The sequence below is a fragment of the Peromyscus eremicus genome, chromosome 4 (genome assembly GCF_949786415.1).
Source record: "Peromyscus eremicus chromosome 4, PerEre_H2_v1, whole genome shotgun sequence".
Classification (NCBI taxonomy): Eukaryota; Metazoa; Chordata; class Mammalia; order Rodentia; family Cricetidae; genus Peromyscus; species Peromyscus eremicus.
Window position 1 is genome coordinate 2,821,457 of NC_081419.1, and position 19,516 is coordinate 2,840,972.

At 47.1% G+C, this 19,516-nt stretch overlaps 1 protein-coding gene across 2 annotated transcripts in view; it reads left to right on the forward strand.

Annotated features, from left to right (window-relative positions):
- Ddx31 (DEAD-box helicase 31) overlaps positions 1–19,516 on the forward strand; it is a 71,539-nt gene that overhangs the window by 43,264 nt on the left and 8,759 nt on the right. The window contains exons 17-19 of one of the 2 annotated variants that reach the window (XM_059259918.1): positions 1,827–1,908; positions 7,678–7,789; positions 13,386–13,551. In XM_059259918.1, coding sequence (XP_059115901.1) covers positions 1,827–1,908; positions 7,678–7,789; positions 13,386–13,551 — 360 coding nt within the window. The remainder of the gene's footprint in view (positions 1–1,826; positions 1,909–7,677; positions 7,790–13,385; positions 13,552–19,516) is intronic. The other variant, XM_059259919.1, reaches the window with a different exon arrangement.

Here is a 19,516-nt window from a genome sequence, read left to right on the forward strand (position 1 = left end):
TTGGGTTTTCGGGTGTAGGAGGCAGATTCAGCCACCGTATGTCTCTGTGCTTCACAGGTTTGGGGGCAGGACAAAATGCCCCTGGGGGAAGGGGTAACCTGGCCTTGCCTCCCATCTTCTCAACCCTCTGCTCCTGCAGCTACCTCTCCCTGCCATAGAGACATCTCTCCTTCACAGGACTGTGTGTTGCTGAGGATGGGGGCTGGGGCTTAGGGCTCAGGAGGAGTTGACACGTCTCAGGTTTGTGACTGTCAGATGTAGCATTTTCATTCATAGCCTTGTCAGAGTAACCGTTGGGGAAAGGGAGAGAATTGTCTTCACCGGTAAGAGGTTGCCATTCATGTTTTAATTTGCTGTTACATTTTCCAAAAGAAGAAAGGAAACATACAACAAAATCATTTGTCTTTTCATGATCTGTTTCTCTCCCCTGGAGCTCCTCCTTCCCTTTCCTCTGGCGGATGAGCTCAGCAGCTCACACTTCCTGTCTCTGGTTGTGCTTCCATGTTGCTCCCGATTCCAGAGCCATGGCCTTGTAGTCACTGTTGCTTTGGAGCTGCCAGACTCTCCTCAGTGGCCAGTTGTGGTCTCTTGTTTTGACGCCTGGCTTCAACAGTTTGCTTGCGACTCCAGGTTTAAGGGATCATTTGGTCCTCAGCTCTGAATGATGAAGAGACAAGAGGATCAGAGACTCTCTAGAATAGAGAAAGAACAGAGGAGTCATGGATAGAGTTGGGGCACTCACCACCATCACTGTGCTCTTGGCCCAGTAGTTAAGGAGTTTTCTAACAGCCTATGTGAAATGATTCCTTGTCTGCTCAAGTCCAAGTATTAGGTCAGGAAGCAAACCTACTGTGTTAGTAAACAAGCTTTAGGAAGAAGTAATGGCAGAAGGCTGGCAAGGCAGCTGATCTGAGTTCCACCCCCAAGACCCACATGGTAGAGCTGACTCCTGCAGTTGTTCTCTGACCCCTACACAAGCCATATTGTATGTGTGCGTCCATGCACATACACAAGCACATACAAGTAAATAGAAATGGCAGAGGCCAACATGGTGATATTTGCTTGTAATCCCTGCACTGAGTAGAGGCAGGAAGATCGAGGCCAACCTAGGTTCCATGGTGAGTCAAGGCCAGCAGCTTAGGGTACATGAGACCCTGCCCCAAAAAAAGTAGATGAAGAAAAGGAAAGGGAGCAAGATGAGTGGGCAGAAAGAAGAAAGAAAGAACTGTGTAAGGTAACATGCTTTGGACCATCAGAGAAAGGGAAGTATGGGACACTGGCTGACTCGGCCCTTTTGCTACCTTCCCTTTATCAGACGTCTAAAGGCCTAAGAAAGTCATCCTTGCTGGGTGACTTTAGTCCCAGCACTCAGGAGGCAGAGGCAGACGGATCTCTGTGAGTTTGAGGCCAGCCTGGTCTACAGAGTGATTTCCAGGACAGCCAGGGCTACACAGAGAAACCCTGTCTGGAAAAAAGAAAAGAAGAAAGAAAGGAAGAAAGAGAAAGAAAATTATCCTTTTCTTCGTAACAGTTTTTATTAACATTTATTTATGCTGTATGTGGGGGGGGGTAAACAAGTGTGAAGGTCAGAGGACAACTCTGGGATTCAGTTCTCTCCTCCTACTGTGTAGGTCTTGGTGGCTAAAGTCAGGTTGTGGGCGTGGTAGCAAGTCCTGTACCAACTGAGGTCCTCACTGGCCGGCTGTCTCTTCTTGGGTGTTGCTTGTACTTCAGGTCTAGTTTCAGAACGGGCCAGTTTTATACATCAGAATTTGTGCTATCTCCGGGAAAGTAAAAAAGCTGACTTCCATGTACTCTTCTTACAGTGTTTCTGAGATTAAGATGGAAGATATTTTGGCTGTACTGACAAAGGATGCTTGTTTTAAAAGGAGACAGAGGGGAGCCCAGGTGAGTGGCTCATATCTTGATCCGGGGTGTGGGGACTTCATGTGTGGGCTGTTTCTTCTACCAAACAGAATGTACATTTTAAGGATTATGAGTATTAGATGAAGTCAGATTTGATTGTAGGGTTTTGTTTTTTGTTTTTTGTTTTTTTTTCCCCCTTCTCTTCCCTCTGGATGTGTTTGCTAGTCTCATCCAGTTAATGGGCGCCAGTCCATTCTGGAGGACCGCCAGGCAGCAGCAGGCTCCACAGAAAGGAGGTCTAGGGCATTGAGTTTGGAGCCAGCACTGTAAGTTCACCCAGGTGGTGGCCCTCTCCAGATCATCAGCGAGGACCACTGACTAGACCTGTCCATCCATAGCAGAATGGAAAAAATAAATATCTCTGTCTCTCTTTCAGACACACTTAGGTTGTCCATTTTTTAATGTGAGTGCACTGTCCACAGAGGAAGGGTAAAGTTGAGATCATTAAGAAGAAAAATTGTTTACTATTCATGCAGCTCCATATGGAGCTAGCGAGCTGTGCCTGCAGACCTGAGCATCCCCTCCCTACTGCCTCTCGGCCCGCCCCTCCAGTCCATTGCTCAGTGTAGCGTATGCACATGTGTATTGCTCTATGTGACTTGGCTAATTACTTGAATATTTTACATTTATTTTCTGAGGCCCGATGATACAGTGGGAAAATCAGACTCACTTGGATCAGACTGAGATATTCCTCTCATGCATCAGGTGCCTGTATTTGGACCGATACTGCCTTTGAAGTAGGGCTAGATTTGCCGGGCCCTGGCTTAAGCTCTCTTTTTCCAGAGCACACCTAAGGGAGTTTATGTCAGCGGGTAGTTTTGAGTGGGGCCCCACTAAATCTTGGTAGTAACCCCGGGAGGTAGCTAGGACCTGGTTGCTAGGCCAGGAGAGTGATGCTCAGAGTCAAGGAGCTGCACAGACCGTGAGGCCAGCAACCTATCTTCTTCGGAGCGCTCGTGTCAGCTTCACCCTGTGGCCCCACTTGTACTGCCAACCATAGCACAGAAGGAGAACCCGAGTGCTGCCTGCTTTCTTTGTTTTGTCTTGTTTTGTTGGTGAGACAGGGTCTCACTATGTAACCCAGACTGGCTTTGAACTCAGGGTACTGCGGGCTCAGCCTCACCAGTGCTGAGTGTCCAGGTATGCCCACGTGACCAGCTGGAAATGCTCTTTCCAGTAGCACTAACCATGTCCCCAAGGCCTTGGTGCATACTTCATTTTACAACAGAACTGCACTCCAGACTCCACACTGAATTGTTTTTTTTAAGTAGATCTTTGATGTTTCCACAGAGATGAAGTTTGGTCAGTAAATGATACCACACCACAGACCCTTGTGACTAGAAAAAGCTGTTAAGATGCAGTTGATCAACAAGTTGTTCTAAGTGACTTTCCATGTGAAAGAAACATCACAGCCATACTAGAGTGAGCTTAGTCTGTTTTTAAGGGCTTGAGCATCTGTTACACAGATGTACTGTGGTCTTTGCACACCTCTGTTATTCTGTAACTATTGTGCTTAGAGTTTCTATGTTTTAATGTTCCTGTAACTACTTCAAGCTGCTTCTCGAGGTTCCAGTCCAGCTCCGTAGTGTCAGCAGGGAGCTTGGGAGCTATGGGGATGCGGCATTGAGAGTGGGTGAAGAGCAGGTCCTTGGTCAGCTTGTCTCACACCTCAGCTGCTTAGGGTGTAAAATTGAGGTGTACATGCTCTTCTAAGGAGAGTAGAGGACAGTGTGAAAAGGTCTTAAAGCACCAAGTATCCCATGAGGTAGGGAGGGCTGTACAGTGTAGCTGCCACACTTTCCTGCCAGTGCTCTATAAATGGAGTGTAAGCACTGCCTGCCCTCCAGAAATGAGAACTGGCTGCAGAGTGACAAAGTGAGATCCGAAAAAGTTGGATCAGACAACCGTCTGTAGTCTGTTTCTGGGACCAGCTTTGGTTTGAGTCTTTATCCCTGAACACAAACTTTCCTCTCCAGGGAGGTGATCCTTGTGTCTGTCTGAACAGTGCTCCCCTTCCCCTTTCCCTCTATTCTTTCAGCAACTGGCCATGTCATTTTTAACATGTGACCTTCTGTGGTCTTGTAGCATCAGTTCTTCTCCTTAAGCCTTTCCTGGCTGGGGGCTGGCCTCAAAGACGTCCTGAGCCCTAGGAGCCATTGTAAAGGCCTGGCCTCGAGTCCTTACCTCGCCATTGCTACCTCTGTGGCCTTGGGCAGATTTCCTTCCTCCAGAACTCAGTCTTCCTGTCTGTAGAAGGAGAATAAGAGTGCCCATGTCTGAGGTTGCCTGAGAGTCTAATAAATGAGCAGAAGGAGCTCATTGTCCTTCCAGCCGTGTGAGTTCTCCAGGGTGAAGACCGTCTCCCCAGCCCACCTGGCTCCCACCTTTTGGTAGGAATGAATTGGCTGCTTTTCTAGTTTTATGATTTACTGCTGTTTGTTTGAGAGGGAATGCTAAGCAAAATTGGGTTTTCACTGACATTGCCAGGTATGATTAACTTGGAAAACTAAATTCATCACACTGGACTTCCTGTTGATTGAGACCTAGCTTATAGGACCAAGTGTCCTTTTTAACTCAAAGGAAAGACTGCCTGATCTAAGTTGCAGTGTTGTTAATCACAGAGCTCTGGCCTGGAAGGGTGCAGTGGATGCTGGTACGGCTTCTGTTCTGTTTCCCATGAGAAGTGTACCTGTCCTGGCTACCTGCTCCTTGAAATGCAGAGAGCTCTGCAGCAGCTGCACAAGGGGCAGCATGCAGATGCTGCACCTCGTTCCCATGCCCCCTTCTTCACCAGCTCCACTCGAGCCCATGGTAAATGTCCCTTTGGCACACACATTTTTGGACTTCTGTGAACAGAAAGAAAGCGAGTGAAGCATCTGTAAAATGTATATTTCATATTTAGGTGTATGAAATATATATACAGCTGCGTCTGGGTGTGAGTGTTCACCTTCCTACAAAGAGAATAAATTTGATCTTTCAGCTTGACTGGGAGGCACTCAGAAGGTTCTGGGGACCACGAGGTGAAGCTTAGCTTGGCAGGAAAGTGATTAAAACAAAATTCTTCCATTTAGTTAAATATATCTTGGAAGTTGGCTGTTCAGCACAGTGCCTCCACTGTGTACACACTCCTGCCCAGCACTGCCATCACCTAAAACTTTTCACAGACACAGTGGTCCAGGCTAGTTTTCTCTGAGATGTCTGTCTCTTGGCTGCTGGGCGTTGTGAAGTTTTTATGCAGAGTATGCACCCTCCCAGCATGTTTTTCTTCCAAGGTTTTTTTTTTTTTTTTTTTTTTTTTTTGGTCCTGTGAGCTCTGCTTGTAAAATTCCCCAAACAGTCACTGGCATTGGGAAGTGTTAAAATCAGATCAGAGCCCCTAGCTCATCTTTTCTCATGGTCTTTTGTCTCCAGGATCAGTGGGGTGGTGCAGACAGAGGCACACCAAGAGCCAGGAGAGGGCTGGAAGCATGTTTTCTCCACTGCCCGTGGTCCGCTAGCTGCAGGCTGGCTTCATTAGCCGTCGCCAGCTTGTGTCTGAGGGTGGGAGAGGCACTGCTGCCTGCCTGCCCACCAGCCTCGGGGCTCTGACCCACTCTCATTACAGGAGCGTTTACCTGGCTAGGGCTGCGGTGGCACTGCGAACTCTGCCCCATTCCGTCTTCAGTTTAAATTTAGACTGTCCTCCCCACAACCAAAAATCACCTCATTCATTCTCAGGAGGGGCAGTCTGAAAGTATTTCTGGAATTGGGGGTAAGACATGCTTTTTCCTAAATGTATTGTTTTCTGTCGTTAACTTTTCATACGTTTCACTAAAACTGACCTTATCATTTTAACTGTGTAAGCCTGATTTTATAATTTTTCTACACATTTCACTTGTATATACACTCACATTATATATATGTAATTTTTTTTTTTGGTTGGGAAGAAAAGATGCCTCATTTTGAAACCTAAAGGGGGGAATAAGAAAAGCCCTTTGTAATATATTGCCATATTATCACTAAATCCCCTGACAGTTGTGACACAGAAGCAAGTCACCTGTCACTTAAGCTTGAGGTCTCTTTAATTTTCTCCTGGAATTCGCACCAGGCTGTCTTTAATTTGAGGCCTTTATTGGAATTCTGAAACCTCTCTGCCTCCCTGGCTCTCAGATCTATTCTGAGAGCTGTTACAGAATGTATACAATAACCAACAGAGGGATTCAGAGAGGGCTGCAGCTCTGTTTATTTAACACTCTAGAGGGATTTTTGTGCTTATTCGGTCCTGGCTGCCCGGCTTTCAATATCGCTTTGACAACCATTCTGCCCTTCTCATTAATTTTAAACAGTTAAAACACAGGAAAAAGAGGAAAAAGTTTTCATTATTAAAGTGCTTTACTTTTTAATAACAGAGGATTCTGTCCGCCAGGGGAAAGGGCATCTTCACTAATTTCACATTCATATTAAAAAAAAATGCAGGCGAGGTGACAGTTGTGCTGCTGAGGTGGCTTAATGAAAGGAGGACAGCAGAAAAGTTTGCGTTTCACATCAGTTAAGAGGTGAAAAAATCCCCGCTAATGACAATAGCAAATGTCCACTTTGGTAACATGGCTCCTCAGTGGTGCTTCTCCTGACATTGTGGTGGATAAAGCCCTTAGGGAGACCATGTACCGTGAAATCAGCTAGACTGTCATCAGCCAAACAGGTAGCAGGATGATGTGACTACACCAAAAACATCTTCGTGTTGTTAAGTCTCTATTCATGCAGAGAAGAGTGTCTGTCCAAAAAGAGGCTTTCTCTCCTCTCCCTTCTATTCTTCCTCTCCAGCCTTAAAAGACACAGCGGGGCTCGGGTGCCCCACACTTGTCCTCTGAGGGCAGAGAGGAAGCCCGGGTTCTACAAAGGAGGGTGGAGTCTGGGGCTCTGGAGCCATTTTACATGAGTGGCCGCACTTGGGTGACCTGCCTCCCTAAGCTAGAGCCTCCTCATGCCGCTGTTTGTTGTGAGATAAAGGAAATAAAAATCACTACTTTCTAGAAGGAATTTTTAAACGACATCTTTTCTCTGGGACTTTTAAAAGATGAAAATGGTCATATATATTATTAATAGTTTTCAGTGGCTACAGTGGTATTCCTGGCTGCAGGGACTAAGGCAGCCTTTGAATGTGGCTTACTGAAAAGCCGCCTTCTTAATAGGCCCTCAGAACTTAGCGTGGTGGTCACAGGCTTCTGGAGCAAACCTAAAACACTGGTAACCAACCTCTGGGAAGGGAGAGCAAGCTCAAGACTCGGGGATATAAAGCCTTGTAAGGCTGAATTTTAGGCAGATCACTGGAATGGTCTTAAGGAAAAAAATGCTTTTTTTCCACTATTGGGAGGGGTGGGGATGGGGGGGATAAGGGAGAAAGTCTAAGGGGAAAAGAGTTATTTAAAAACAGCATGTGTTCACTGTTTAAAATGCCAGAATTAGGCTTGGAAAACTCCAGAGTACCTCCAAAGGTCTTTCACTTTGAACATGAGTGATAAGAGGTCATGAAGGAAAGTAGGCAAACAAACAAATAGACCTGGTCTGCTCCCCCTTAATGCCATCCTCATCTTTGCTTGACTTTAACATCTTTATAGCTTCCTTCTTTCCCTAGTAATATTGAAAGGATTACCCTCGTTGGCCCCTGGGTGGTTACCGTGTGATTTTACTGTTATTAAATCTATTATAAACTGCTTCATTATTCCTGACTTCAACTCTGCCTCTCCTTTAATCCTTCCGTCACCCTCCCAGAAATCCCATGCCAGTGGCCCCCAGGAAATCCGAGAACGAGCCACTGTATTGCAGACAGTATTTGAAGATTATGTGCACTCCAGTGAGAGGATGGTCTCCTGGGCAAAGAAAGGTCAGTGGAATTCTCAGGAGATCGGGGCTGGGGTAGCCCCACAAGGTGTTGGCTTCACCCCTCACCACACACTTCCATGGTTGAGAGGACATCCAGGGACTTCTGTGTACCAATCAAAGCCTTCATTCTGCAGTAATTCTGCAGGGTTTGGAATCGGGCTCGCAAGGCTTTAAAGTGATATTAAATGCTAATTTCATACATCTCCATTTTTCGCACAAATGAGGCTTTATCTTGGCTTATATCAGGACTAGAGCTCTGACCCAACAGCTTGGATCTTGGGGATCTGTTTTTTCTGTCTTTGAACACCAGACAGCAGAGATGACATGTTGGCAGAAATAGTTGTAGGATGGAAATTGGAGATGAAGGTAAGGACTGGAAGCATTAGACCTAAGGAGTTCCTGTGTGAAGGTACAAATGAAAAGGAGAATGGTTGTGAGGACAGGCCATAGACCATGAACCTGGGCAATTCATAAAAGTGATACTGTTGTAATTCTCGGACCCTTTGTAGAATAAATTAGCCTCTGGGATCCGGGTGTTGAGGGTGGAGTTAACAGCTCATCTTGAGCAGTGAGTGTGGTTATAATCGCCAGCTCTTTTTCCTAGTGGAATGTTCCTGCTGATGACTGATTTGTGCAAAGATCCAAATTGGAGCCAGGCGGTGGTGGCGCACACCTTTAATCCCAGCACCAGGAAGCAGAGACAGGCAGATCTCTTGAGTTCAAGGCCAGCCTGATCTACAGAGCAAGTTCCAGGACAGCTAGGACTACACAGAGAAACCCTTTCTCAAAAACCAAATAAACAAAAAGACCCAAGTTGGAGGGATACACAGTTCTTTCTGGGAGTTCCTTGAGATTTTTGAGAAAAATGAAGCTTTCTTTTTTTTTAAACAGGAAGTCATTCTGTAGAGCAGGCTGGCCTCAAACTTACAAGCAATCTATCTGCCTGCTGAATGCTTGGGTTGAAGGTGTTACCAAGCCTGGCTATCGTTCTTTTAAAAATAGTTTTCATTTAGTTTTGAAACAGGGTCGTGCTACATATGTAGCCCAAGCAGGTCTTAAAATTGAGATCCTCCTGCCGTAGTCTCCCAAGTGCTAGGACTACAAGCATGTACCACCACTCCCAGCTAGAAGTGTCTTTTAAAAGTAATTTATTTGGCAGTGTTACTAGAGTTTGATGCTGTCCCAGATGCTTCAGTGCATGAAGAGGTGGGTGGAAAACATCCTCTGCTTTATAAATTAATGTGTTAAAGGTACAGGAGTAGCTGCGAGATAGTAACGTAGTGAACAGGTATTTTAGATAGTCGTACAGACTACAGAAAGGGACAACAGGTAAGGGGGAGGCAGGTGTGATGACTGGAATGTGATTGGTAAAGAGGTCAGAGTAGCCTCGCTGAGAATGTGATAGTTCAGCAAGGCAAAAAGGGGTAAGTATTTATGTTCTAAAGGAAGGAAGGTGATGTAGTCAAGGTTGGGTTAGCTAGGGCAGAATCCTGTAGGGCTTGGAGGTTGCTCTGAAGTCTGTACGATTACCCCAAGTAGGCTTTGAACTAAGGTGTGGCTCAGGGGGCAAAGAGGTTTGGTTGGTAGGTTGGTTTGGAGTTTTTTTGTTTGTTCTTTTGTTGTTGTTGTTTTTCTGGTTTTGGGTTTTTGTTTTTTTGAGACAGAGTTTCTCCTTGTAGCCCTGGCTATCCTAGAACTCACTCTGTAGAACAGGCTGACCTCTGCCACCACGCCCAGGTTGGCCATAGGTTTTAAAAGGTCACTTGGCGGCTGTGTGAGAATTGACCCTGGGGTAAGAGTGAAAGCTGGAGATTGGGTTCCAGTGAGTAGCCATCAAGCAGTAGATGAGGAAAACAGAGCGGCAGGACTGGAGATGCGGCTCAGTGGTCGAGCACTTGCCCAGAGAGCACAAGGCTCCCAAGCTCTGTCCTCAGCAGCAACAAAAAGATAAACAGATGTTTTCAGATAGCCATCATTAACCCTCAGCACAGGGTTTGGTTGTCAAGACACTTCAAACAGAACTGCATGTAATGGAAGTCTATCCTTGCCAGCCATATATAACTGGTGTCTGTCCTTCTAGTCACTTCTCAAATAATACCTTGTCTTCAGCAATTCCCCATAGTTCCCGAGAACCTCCCTGTAGAGGAGCCAAAGACTGTCACTGTGATTTTGACCTTTGGAGGAAGGTGACTGCCGCAGCTAAATTCGGATCGTTAGTGACGATGCAATGGAAAGATGCCTGCCACACCATCCACTTTGGCTGTGTCAGTGGTATTCCTGTACCTTGGCAAGACTGCCCTACGTAGGTGCCTGGATAGTCGCTTGAAAGTTAGCAACAAGCAGTTGTCAGCGATTGTGATTGGGGGGAGTGTCTGCCATCAGCAGTCTATTGAAGCTGTAGGGGCAGAGCTGCTCCCATATCTGTGGTATATACATACAAGAAGAAAGTACATAGATCATTCCTCTTGTTTGCCAACTGATTTTCACTCCAGGTTTGTAAGGGCTGGAACCAGCTGCCCTCACCTTAGACCTTAGTCGCCTATCTTGGGACACAGAGACCTTCATTAATTTCTCCTTTTACTTAGGATTGTGACTGGGAGGTTTGGAGGAATGTGTCTGCATCTGCCGCTCTAAAGGAACTTAACCCATGACATATGAAAAGCCATTGTACCCCATAAGTTGATACTACCTTTTGCATTTCAGTTTACATATACAAATTCCTCAACCAGCTTGCTTCCCTTTTTGTGACATTGCAGAACCTGCCTTGTGAATAATTAACAATGCAGCTGGCCTTGCCTTCATGGTAGAAAACTAGGTAGAAACTGGGCCAAGTATACATTTTGCATGTTTTGACCCTATCGTTATTAATAGTCAGTTTAATTGTTGCTGGTCTCTAGAGCAGTCATTCCTTTTCCTCTGCTCTGTGTGTTGTTTAACTAGGGACTTAGGCTGCAGAAGTAGTTGTCATGTGTTCTCAGGCTAGACTGTGAAGGAAAGTTTTGGAGAGCAGAGTCCTCTGCCTACACATGCCCCTGTTCCCATGGTCTGTCATCTCTATCTTCTGGCCTCCCTGCAGAGTAGGAATTGTGTGGCTCTTACACTTGTGCTTGGAAGGGACACTTCTTGGTCGTAATAATACATTTACCTCCTCACCTCAGTGGAAAGGCATTGGCTGGGCACATTGCCAAGTGCTTTGTCTTTTAAGAAACCATAACAAGGCATTCTTTTCTCACATCCTTTGGATAATTGGTATAGGTATGTATACCTTTGTGGTGGACCAGATAGGGCTTGTGGTGTGGGGCAGGAGGAGTGTTTCCAATATTGCAAGCCTGCAATATTGTTCCTTTGCCACCTTATCCTAAGAGTGATCTGTATGACATTCCCATTCCTGATCCAGATGCCCATGAATAAAAAAGGACAAGGTGTCCAAGTGGATTATTTTAGACAGATTCCCTGTAATTCATAAACCTTAAATAGCTCCCTGGAAATAAGAGCCGGCAACTAAAATGCTCAACTTTCATTGCCTGTAGCTCCATCCGTCACCCTGAATAAACGTCTCCTTTCAGTTCTCCACTTTCTGCTGTGCTGGTCCCACAGCCCTATTCCTTCTGTACATTCTAGACACTGCCAGCATGAACCACTTCCTGCCCCTGCTGTCTCAGAGTTAGCCAAACATGGAAGTCTATGCACGTGTGCAAGGACAGCCAGCTGTCTCTGTCCCAGTGACACTAAACCTGGAGGACACTAAGGGTTAGTTAAATATGCAGTGTGAAATGCTGCCTGGGCCCATGTCTGGGTGTAAACATTTCCTGCCATTGCTCAGCAGCTTGTTATCCCTGTAAAGCTTCTAGCTGGGCACCTACATCTCTTGGGACAGATATATATCTACTTTCTTGCTTCCTGGAAGTGTGTGCTATGGAGGAGGAGGAGGATTATGAGCCAGGCAGAGACCCAGGGCTCAGCTGCTTATGTGGAACAGTGGCAGGAAGTGAGATATGGGCTGACAGGGTGGCCCGGACTCTTGGATTAGCTTGGCTCGGTGGGATGTTTTAGAACAGAGGTAAGTGTTGAGATTGGGGGAAGAAAGGGAAGTAGAGGAGTCAGGTCTTGGTGGTCACTGCAATGCCAGTGAGTTCCTCTCTGAGAATGTGAGTAACGGTGGGTGGGGCCAGTGTCGGAACCCTCCAGACAGCGCAGACCATTTGAAGTGTTAAAGATGCTCTTTGAAAAAGCTGGTCCCTGGTTATTGGAAGGGGAGTGAACACAGATTTAAGAGAGAGGTGCAGAGTAGTTGCTGTGCTTATTATTTCTCATCGATTGGGAAAAGGAGTTCACTTTGCTCAGTAAATAGAGCTTTGATGGATTCCCAGGATCCTTCCAGGAGCTGATCTGCTAAAATGACACTTTTTATTACTGTTCATAAACGGCAATCTCCAGGTGCTGCTGGGATATTACACTTAAGCTGTGGGCAAACTTGCCAGTCCGGTGGCTCAACCACCCAGGTGAGGGAGGCTGGTGCTTGATGCCTCTTTCCTCAGAGGTCCAGGGCTGGTGTCAGCCCTCCTGGTAGAGGAGTTGGGTGTCGAAGTCAAAGAGCAGTGATGGGCAGAGTACATTGCAGATTGTCCCTCTGCTGGAGAGGGGAGACAACGTGTTCACTTTCTCTGTGGGATGATCAGGGAGCCAGACAGAGGAGAGTCTGTCTCCAGGGGGATGTCTGGGTAAAGCACAGGGGCCCAGCCAAAGCTCCAGCACTTAGGAATGGAGCCCAGATCATCTCTAGCTGCAGCTGGGGTCTAGAACAAGGAACCCATTCCTTCTAACTTCAAAATGGGGCTGCAGCTTTGCAACTGGGTTCTCCAGACTGGTGGCGGGTACCCAGGTCAACTGTTACCTACACTATTTTAGTTTTTATGCTATCCTTTCTCCTTGGCATGAGTGTATGCATTAACTATTCAAAAATAACTGATTTGTCCCCTAATATAAATACCTAAGAATTTTCATAAGAAAATGTTGATCACAAATTGAATGAAGAAACTAAGTGATCAACATTTTCTACATGCTACATGCCAGGCACTGTTGTGGGCCTTGAGACCGTGTGTGACAAAAGAGAAAACAGGCCCTGCCCTGTTGGACCGTTGCAAACTCCTCAGTAAAAACAAATTTTATAGGATTTTTGGAGTAATTTTGGCTGTAATTTTTTGTTTATGGATTTTTTTTAACTTCTGTTGTTTTAATTATGTATATTCATGTGTATCTGTGTGTGGTATGCATAGGTGAGTGCAGTTGCCTAGGGAGGTAGCAGATCCCTTCAGAGCTGGAGTTACAGGCTGTTAGGAGCTGTCCAATATGGGTGCTGGGAACCAAACTCAGGCCCTCTGCAGGAATAGTCCGTCCCCTTAATCAGTGAGCATCTCCCCAGCCCTTTAGAGATTTTAAGAACATACACAAGTGTGGCTTAAGGTTACCTGTGTTGTAATTGTCCTGGTTCTGTTCTCTTTCTTGTCAAGGTAAAGAAGAGTAGCACAGGGGTGGGTAGCCTTGAGACTTAGACTTCAGAACCCCTACCCTTACTTTCCCTTCCCCCTTTCTTCTAGCTCTGCAGTCCTTCATCCGGGCCTATGCCACCTACCCTAGGGAGCTGAAGCCCATCTTCCATGTCAGGTCCCTACACCTTGGTCATGTGGCTAAGAGCTTTGGGCTAAGAGATGCTCCTAGAAACCTCAGTGTCTCTGCTGTGAAGAAGAAGGCAAGCTTGAAAAGGTAAGATGGGAGTTAGACTGTGCAGAGCTCTGTTTACATAAGCAGGCAAGGTCGCCTGGAAGGCTGATGCCAGCTCTTCTGTCGTGTGCGTGTGTGTGTGTGTGTGTGTGTGTGTGTGTGTGTGAGAGAGAGAGAGAGAGAGAGAGAGAAAGAGAGAGAGAGAGACAGAGACAGAGACAGAGACAGAGACACTACTCGTGTCTGCTTGTCTCAAAATACAGAAGCACTTGGAACAAGGGGGAAAATGCCTAATCCTGCAAAAAATTCAGTTGGACGCAAATGTAGTGGGGATTACTGAGCAGAAAGACGGGTCTGTTGAGTTGTCTTCTTGTCCCAACAGAGTAACTCAGGAGGCTTCTGGTGTGTTCCATATCATTAGCTCTAGTGGCAGTCTCAGTCCTTGTGAGCTATGGAGTGGGATGGGGCTGAGATTTAGAAGAGCTGCCTCTACCCTAACTGCAGCTTTCTGTGGTGCTGATGCACCTCGGGTGCTGAGTCTTACAGAGGCAAAAGCCAGACGCTTATCCTTCCCAAAAAAACACACATCTGGGTGCAAGATTGCTTTGTCCAAAGGATCCTTGTAAAAGGAATCTCAGGGTGACCAGAACTGTCCTTTGAGGTCAGTTGTCCTGAGTCCCTGGAGTCAGGGACTAAGCTTGTCCCTGAGTCTAACCCCACAGTGCTGTTAATGATTGCTCTCAAACTGTCTGTATTGTCCCCTTTCTCTCCTTAAGGAATGGTGTTCTTTCAGCAGCAGGCCCAGCTTCACACCATAGCCAGAGCACTGGAGACCCTGAGAGTGCTCTGTAGGGGGTCTTGAGGTAGGGGGCACCTCATTGGGTGACCTGTATGGGAAAACACAGTGAATAAGTACGTGTTGGAGTATAGAGACTTTTCTTCCCTTACCCAGGTTTTGGTGTAGACTCCTTGAATGCTCTGGGTACTTACAGCATAATAATAGTTGCAGCTGCTACCATATTCCTGCCCTGACGTGGAGGTTAGGCAGCCCTGTGCTTTGCTGCTGTTCCCACGCAGTCTGCCCTGCTCTTTCACCGGGAAGCACACACTGCCTCACTAGCTTGGTCGGTCAGCACCTGGCTTCAGAGGGATGAGAGGGTGCCCAGTGTAGGACAGTGGTCCTAGAGTCGGGGGACCCAGACTTCACTTCCAGCTCCCATCTCATGGGGTCCTGGGAAGCAAATGACTTAGTGGCAGCATTGACCTTACCTTGAGAAGCCACTGGGGAGAGAGCGACTGCCACCTCATGTCTCAGCTGACCCTAGCAAGCAGATGGGCACCAAGACCACTATACCCCTGTGAGCCGCTGATTGAACAGGGCTTTATTCAGGGAAGAATGGGCTGATTAGCTGCTAAAGAGCATGTAAGATGGTATGGGGCAGCCTTTGATGTCTGGCTGGCGCAGCAGGGAGCCAGGCAGTGAGTGACAGCAGTGTGTCATAGGATTACTCTGAGTGGCTATGCCGCTCTCTGTTCTTACCATGTCACCACTCTGTAACAGCCTTTTCTGTGTTGTGCCCTTCTTTTGAAGGCCTTTCTCACCATGCACCCGCCCCTGACTTTCTAGCACAGACGGGCACCGTAGAGACAGTAGGTACCTTTTTGTATTTGGGAACGTGTTGTCACTCCTGGAAGAGGATGGTTTTGCAGCTAATCTGCGCATGAACTGTTTAATTGTGGCCAGGGTGAGTGGCAGAGAGAACCTGACAGATTGTCCGTACTTCTCTGTCAGGACTCAAGCAAATGCCAGTTGCTGCTTTTTGAGGACTGGAAAGAAACCCTATAAGGTGCAAAGAATTAGGCCTGCTGTGGCCATGACTATTGTTCTGAGTTGAGCGTCTTCTCTGAAATCTGCCTGTCAAGAAAGAGAACGGGTTCCTTCTGTCACGTGCAGATGAGTGAGTGCAGTAGTGGCACCGGGTCCTCAAGGCTCTGCTCCCAGCTCTGGTTCTCACTGCCAGAAAGAATAATTACAGGCTGGGCACAGACCATGGTGTCTGCTACGAAGTCCAGCCGGCTGCGAGCCTGTCACCCTCAGACAGGAAACTTGGGTGCTGGTCAAGGCAGGTCAGGGGCTGAGTTATTGGGCACTCCTGTCTTTCGTGTACACAACCTCTTTCCTTTTACACAGCCACTTTTCAGAACAAGAAAATAAGTAACATCTCCAATGAGATCTCAATATTCAGGTCTCTGTCAGCTTCCCCACCCTCAGTTCTGAAAGGGAACAGTAAACATCTCTCTACACATGGGAATACAGTCATAGTCACAAAACCTTTTCTGGCACCTACACACAAACCTGTCAAAACAGCCCCCACCCCAAACATCCACATGTACATGTATACAGGTGCTGTTGGTAAAATATTGAATGGCCCCTTAGCAACATTCATCACAAAAACAGCAGTTCCCAGGAAGCAAAACTGGTAACATAGTCCTCTAAAATTGCCATCTTCCCTGGAGACATGGGGACCGGGGCCCATCTGCTGTGCAAGGACAGTTGGACTGTTGGCCAAGGTGTTTGTCTAGGCACACATGAGTGAGGTGAGTCCAGGGACATGCATTGTTAGGACCATGATTCCTTCTCACTTGGTGGGAAATGGTTCCAAAGTAACAAAGCTGATGTCACTGACAGTGTGGGAATGTGAATGTGCAGTTTCTGAATCACCCGCCTTGTGTGAATTATTCCATACACTCAGCACCACTTTCCCAAGAGTTCTCCAGCTTCTGCTGTCCCCTCCAGTGTAGCCATCAGAATCCAATCTCTGTCCCTGCTCTCTGCTCATCTCCTTTAAAATTAATAGAGGAATGGCAAGCTCAGTTGTTAACTGTTGTTAAATGATTTTATTTTACCTAGTAGTTTCCATTTTATCAAACAAAGTAAGCATTCTAGATGTGGTAAGGTAAGATTCCTAGATGTGGCAGTGCTTGGTTGGGGAGAAGAGCTTGCTGAGGGCTGGTTCTACCGGACCAGACCAGCACAGCCAAACATTTAACCTCCACACTTCTAAAGCCCTACAAGTCTTTCAGTTCTCAAAATAAGGAAACATCCTTATGAAAATGATACACGGCAGGCAATTCCTTGTAGAGTGACTTGCCCCTACCTGAATCAGCACAAATGCCTCATCCCTGGAGCTCACAATGGAGACCTTGCAAGCTCTGGCGTGGGGGCACTGTTTATGCTAACAGCCTTCACTGTGCCAGTGTGTCATTGTAAACATTCAGTAAATGCTCACCCTGTGCTACTGTGTGGGAGCTTGAGACGTTGGTTCTGTGTGTTCCCATTAGCTGTCTTCCTTGCCCTCCCCTTGCTTCCTAAGTCTATCCGAGTGTCACACTGCAGGTTAGCTAAGTCACTTGCATGCTTGTGTGCCTTTGGGCAAGCAACGGCCTCTCTGTACCTCAGTTCACCTGCCTCCTGAAGGCAGGCACCTGAGCTTCATGGTATCATGGTGGAGACAAACACTTAGCTACTACAATGATGACCTTTGACTGTCTAGCCCTTCTGCTGGCCTCCAGTATCAGAGTAGTCCTGGGACTGAGGACCAGAGTATGTGTGGAAGTAGCTGCAACCTTCCAGCACTCTGGAACAACCTTGAAAGCAGAATCAGGTCCCCTGAAGATGAGCACTAAGAAGCTGCAGCTGCATCACCCTGGGAAGCAATATCCTCATCATTAGGAGCAGCTTGCTGCCAATTTTTACGTGGCATTTACAACCTCCCTAATATCACTTAATTAGCTGAAGGAAAACCTGGAATCCTGCCCACTGTGAAATTTTTCTCAATTTCTTTGAGCCAGTTATTCTACAAAAAACAGATTGGCCAAATGTGAGATGAGAGGCTGGGCACAGCCGCACTTGGAAGCACAAGGCTTTCTCCATGTGTGTCTGTTGCACCTGAGTTGGTGCTCTCCTGGTCCATCCTGTAACACACAGCCTTGGTCCCTTGGGTCTCCTTAACTCCATCTCTTCCCTTGTCTTCCAAAACTCTGTGTTCATGAAGATCGACTCTTGGCTGCTGACTTCTGAGCTCCTGGATGCTCTCTTTCCATGCCCCCTGTGCCACTGCTGTGCGGGCAGCCCACTCATACTCTTTAACCAGCCCTGGCTTAGAACCTTTTGGTGACATCCTGTTGCTTAGCGCCTGCTTCCCTGATGGGTCCTGGTGGCCTCAGCCTCAACTAACATCCTGCTTTCACTCTCAAGACCTAGGCCTGAGCCTGGCCTGGGCTCTCCCCATCTCCTCTCAGACCTGCTGGAGCAGATAGATGTCCTCACTTGTTCTGACACGGTGATACAGTCATATCTATGTGTAGGATATGTGTGTGGCTAATGTCTTTTGAAGTGCCTCAACAGAAACCCCGTCAGGTTCATGTTCACTGTACGCCCAACAGGAACATGATAGGTACAAATGAAATACTTTGGATTTAATGAGTGGAATCATTCTGGAACTCTGAGGGAAGAAAAAAGGAATTGTTCTACTATGAAGGGAGGTGAACTCAGTCATTATTTAGTGAACTGTGAAGATGACCAACACTACCTGGAGGAGCCATTTTTCAGAGCTCTGCATGTCAGGTGGCAGCCCTTCTGTGTGGAGAAGAGTGAGACTAGAAACAGAATTTACTCCTAAAGTCTGCTGAGGAGCACTGTGAAAACCAGGTGCCCAGGTCCCACCCCAAAGACCACAGTTCAGTCATAGAGCGTGACATAGAGGTGACTACAGACTTGACTTAGGGACTGGAAAGGGTGTCCTCAACGATGTGTCAGACATGTGCCCTTAGTGTCTTTGCCACAGAACTGGGAGCAAAGGGCCTTTAGCTAGGCAGTAAACTTGAAGTGCAGGCTGGGTGCTCTAGAGCCCTTGCCCTGAGGTCATCAAGAAGGTGGTTGAGGGGCTGTGGAGGTGACTCAGCAGTTAAGAGCACTTGTTGCTCTTCCAGAAGACCCAGGTTCAATTCCCAGCACCCACATGGTAGCTCACAACTGTCTGTAGTTCCAGTTCCAGGGGACCTGAAACCCAAGGCCAAACACTAATGCACATACAATTGAAAAAGAAGAAGAAAGTGGCTAAATGAGTGACTGGGTTCTTCTAGACAGAACTCTAACTGCACAGGGCACTGAGCCTACCTGTCAGAAGCTCACAGTATGTTCACAGGCCCATCCAAATGGACTGGCCATGTGGGCCCTGCTCTCTGCAGCTCTAGTACTGTATACCCTGCTGCCCTGGACTCTGGGGTAATTGTGGCTCTGCACACACAACCTTTACATCTGCCCTTTTGTTTCTACCACTATTTTTTTTCTATCTGGCATCGTGCAATTACCAGCTTTCTGCCTCCTTGTGGAACACACTCACCTCATCCCCACCGGCTAATGAGGCGATTAGAGGGAATTCACAGTGACCTTGAGCTTCCTCCACACCTGAGTCACCTGCAGACAGCAGGAGCCATAGGACATGCTTTCTGTCACACAGTCCGGGTGATAACAAAGAACAGGAGCCCAGGCAGTCTCTCCTGGGAGGGTGTTGGAGATGGTAATGTTTGCTACTAGAGTCATCCAAGCACTGGAATTAGAAGCTGGCCCTGCAAACTGGCCACACCAGACAAGGCAGCATGCTACAGGAGAGTACCTAGCTCCTGTCATTTGGAAAGTCAAGAAAGAACATGGTAGCCCCTAGCTCTACCCTGCTACCCACAATTTAGTTTTTCTCACCCTAAAACCCCTCCTGTGAGAACTGATTTCTCTTAAGCCAGCCCTACTCCTGCTGAGCCACCTCTGAAGTGGGGCGTGGGGGGTCATACTCCAGCCTACCCTAGATACCAAGGCCTTCCCCTCTGGTTTTGACCTGTGTGAAATGTCCCCAAGTCTTTTTTTCAAATGTCACCTTTATTCCGGCCCTGAACTCTTACAAGTAGCAGTCCAAAAAACAGGAGGGCTGGAGAGATAGCTCAGAGGTTA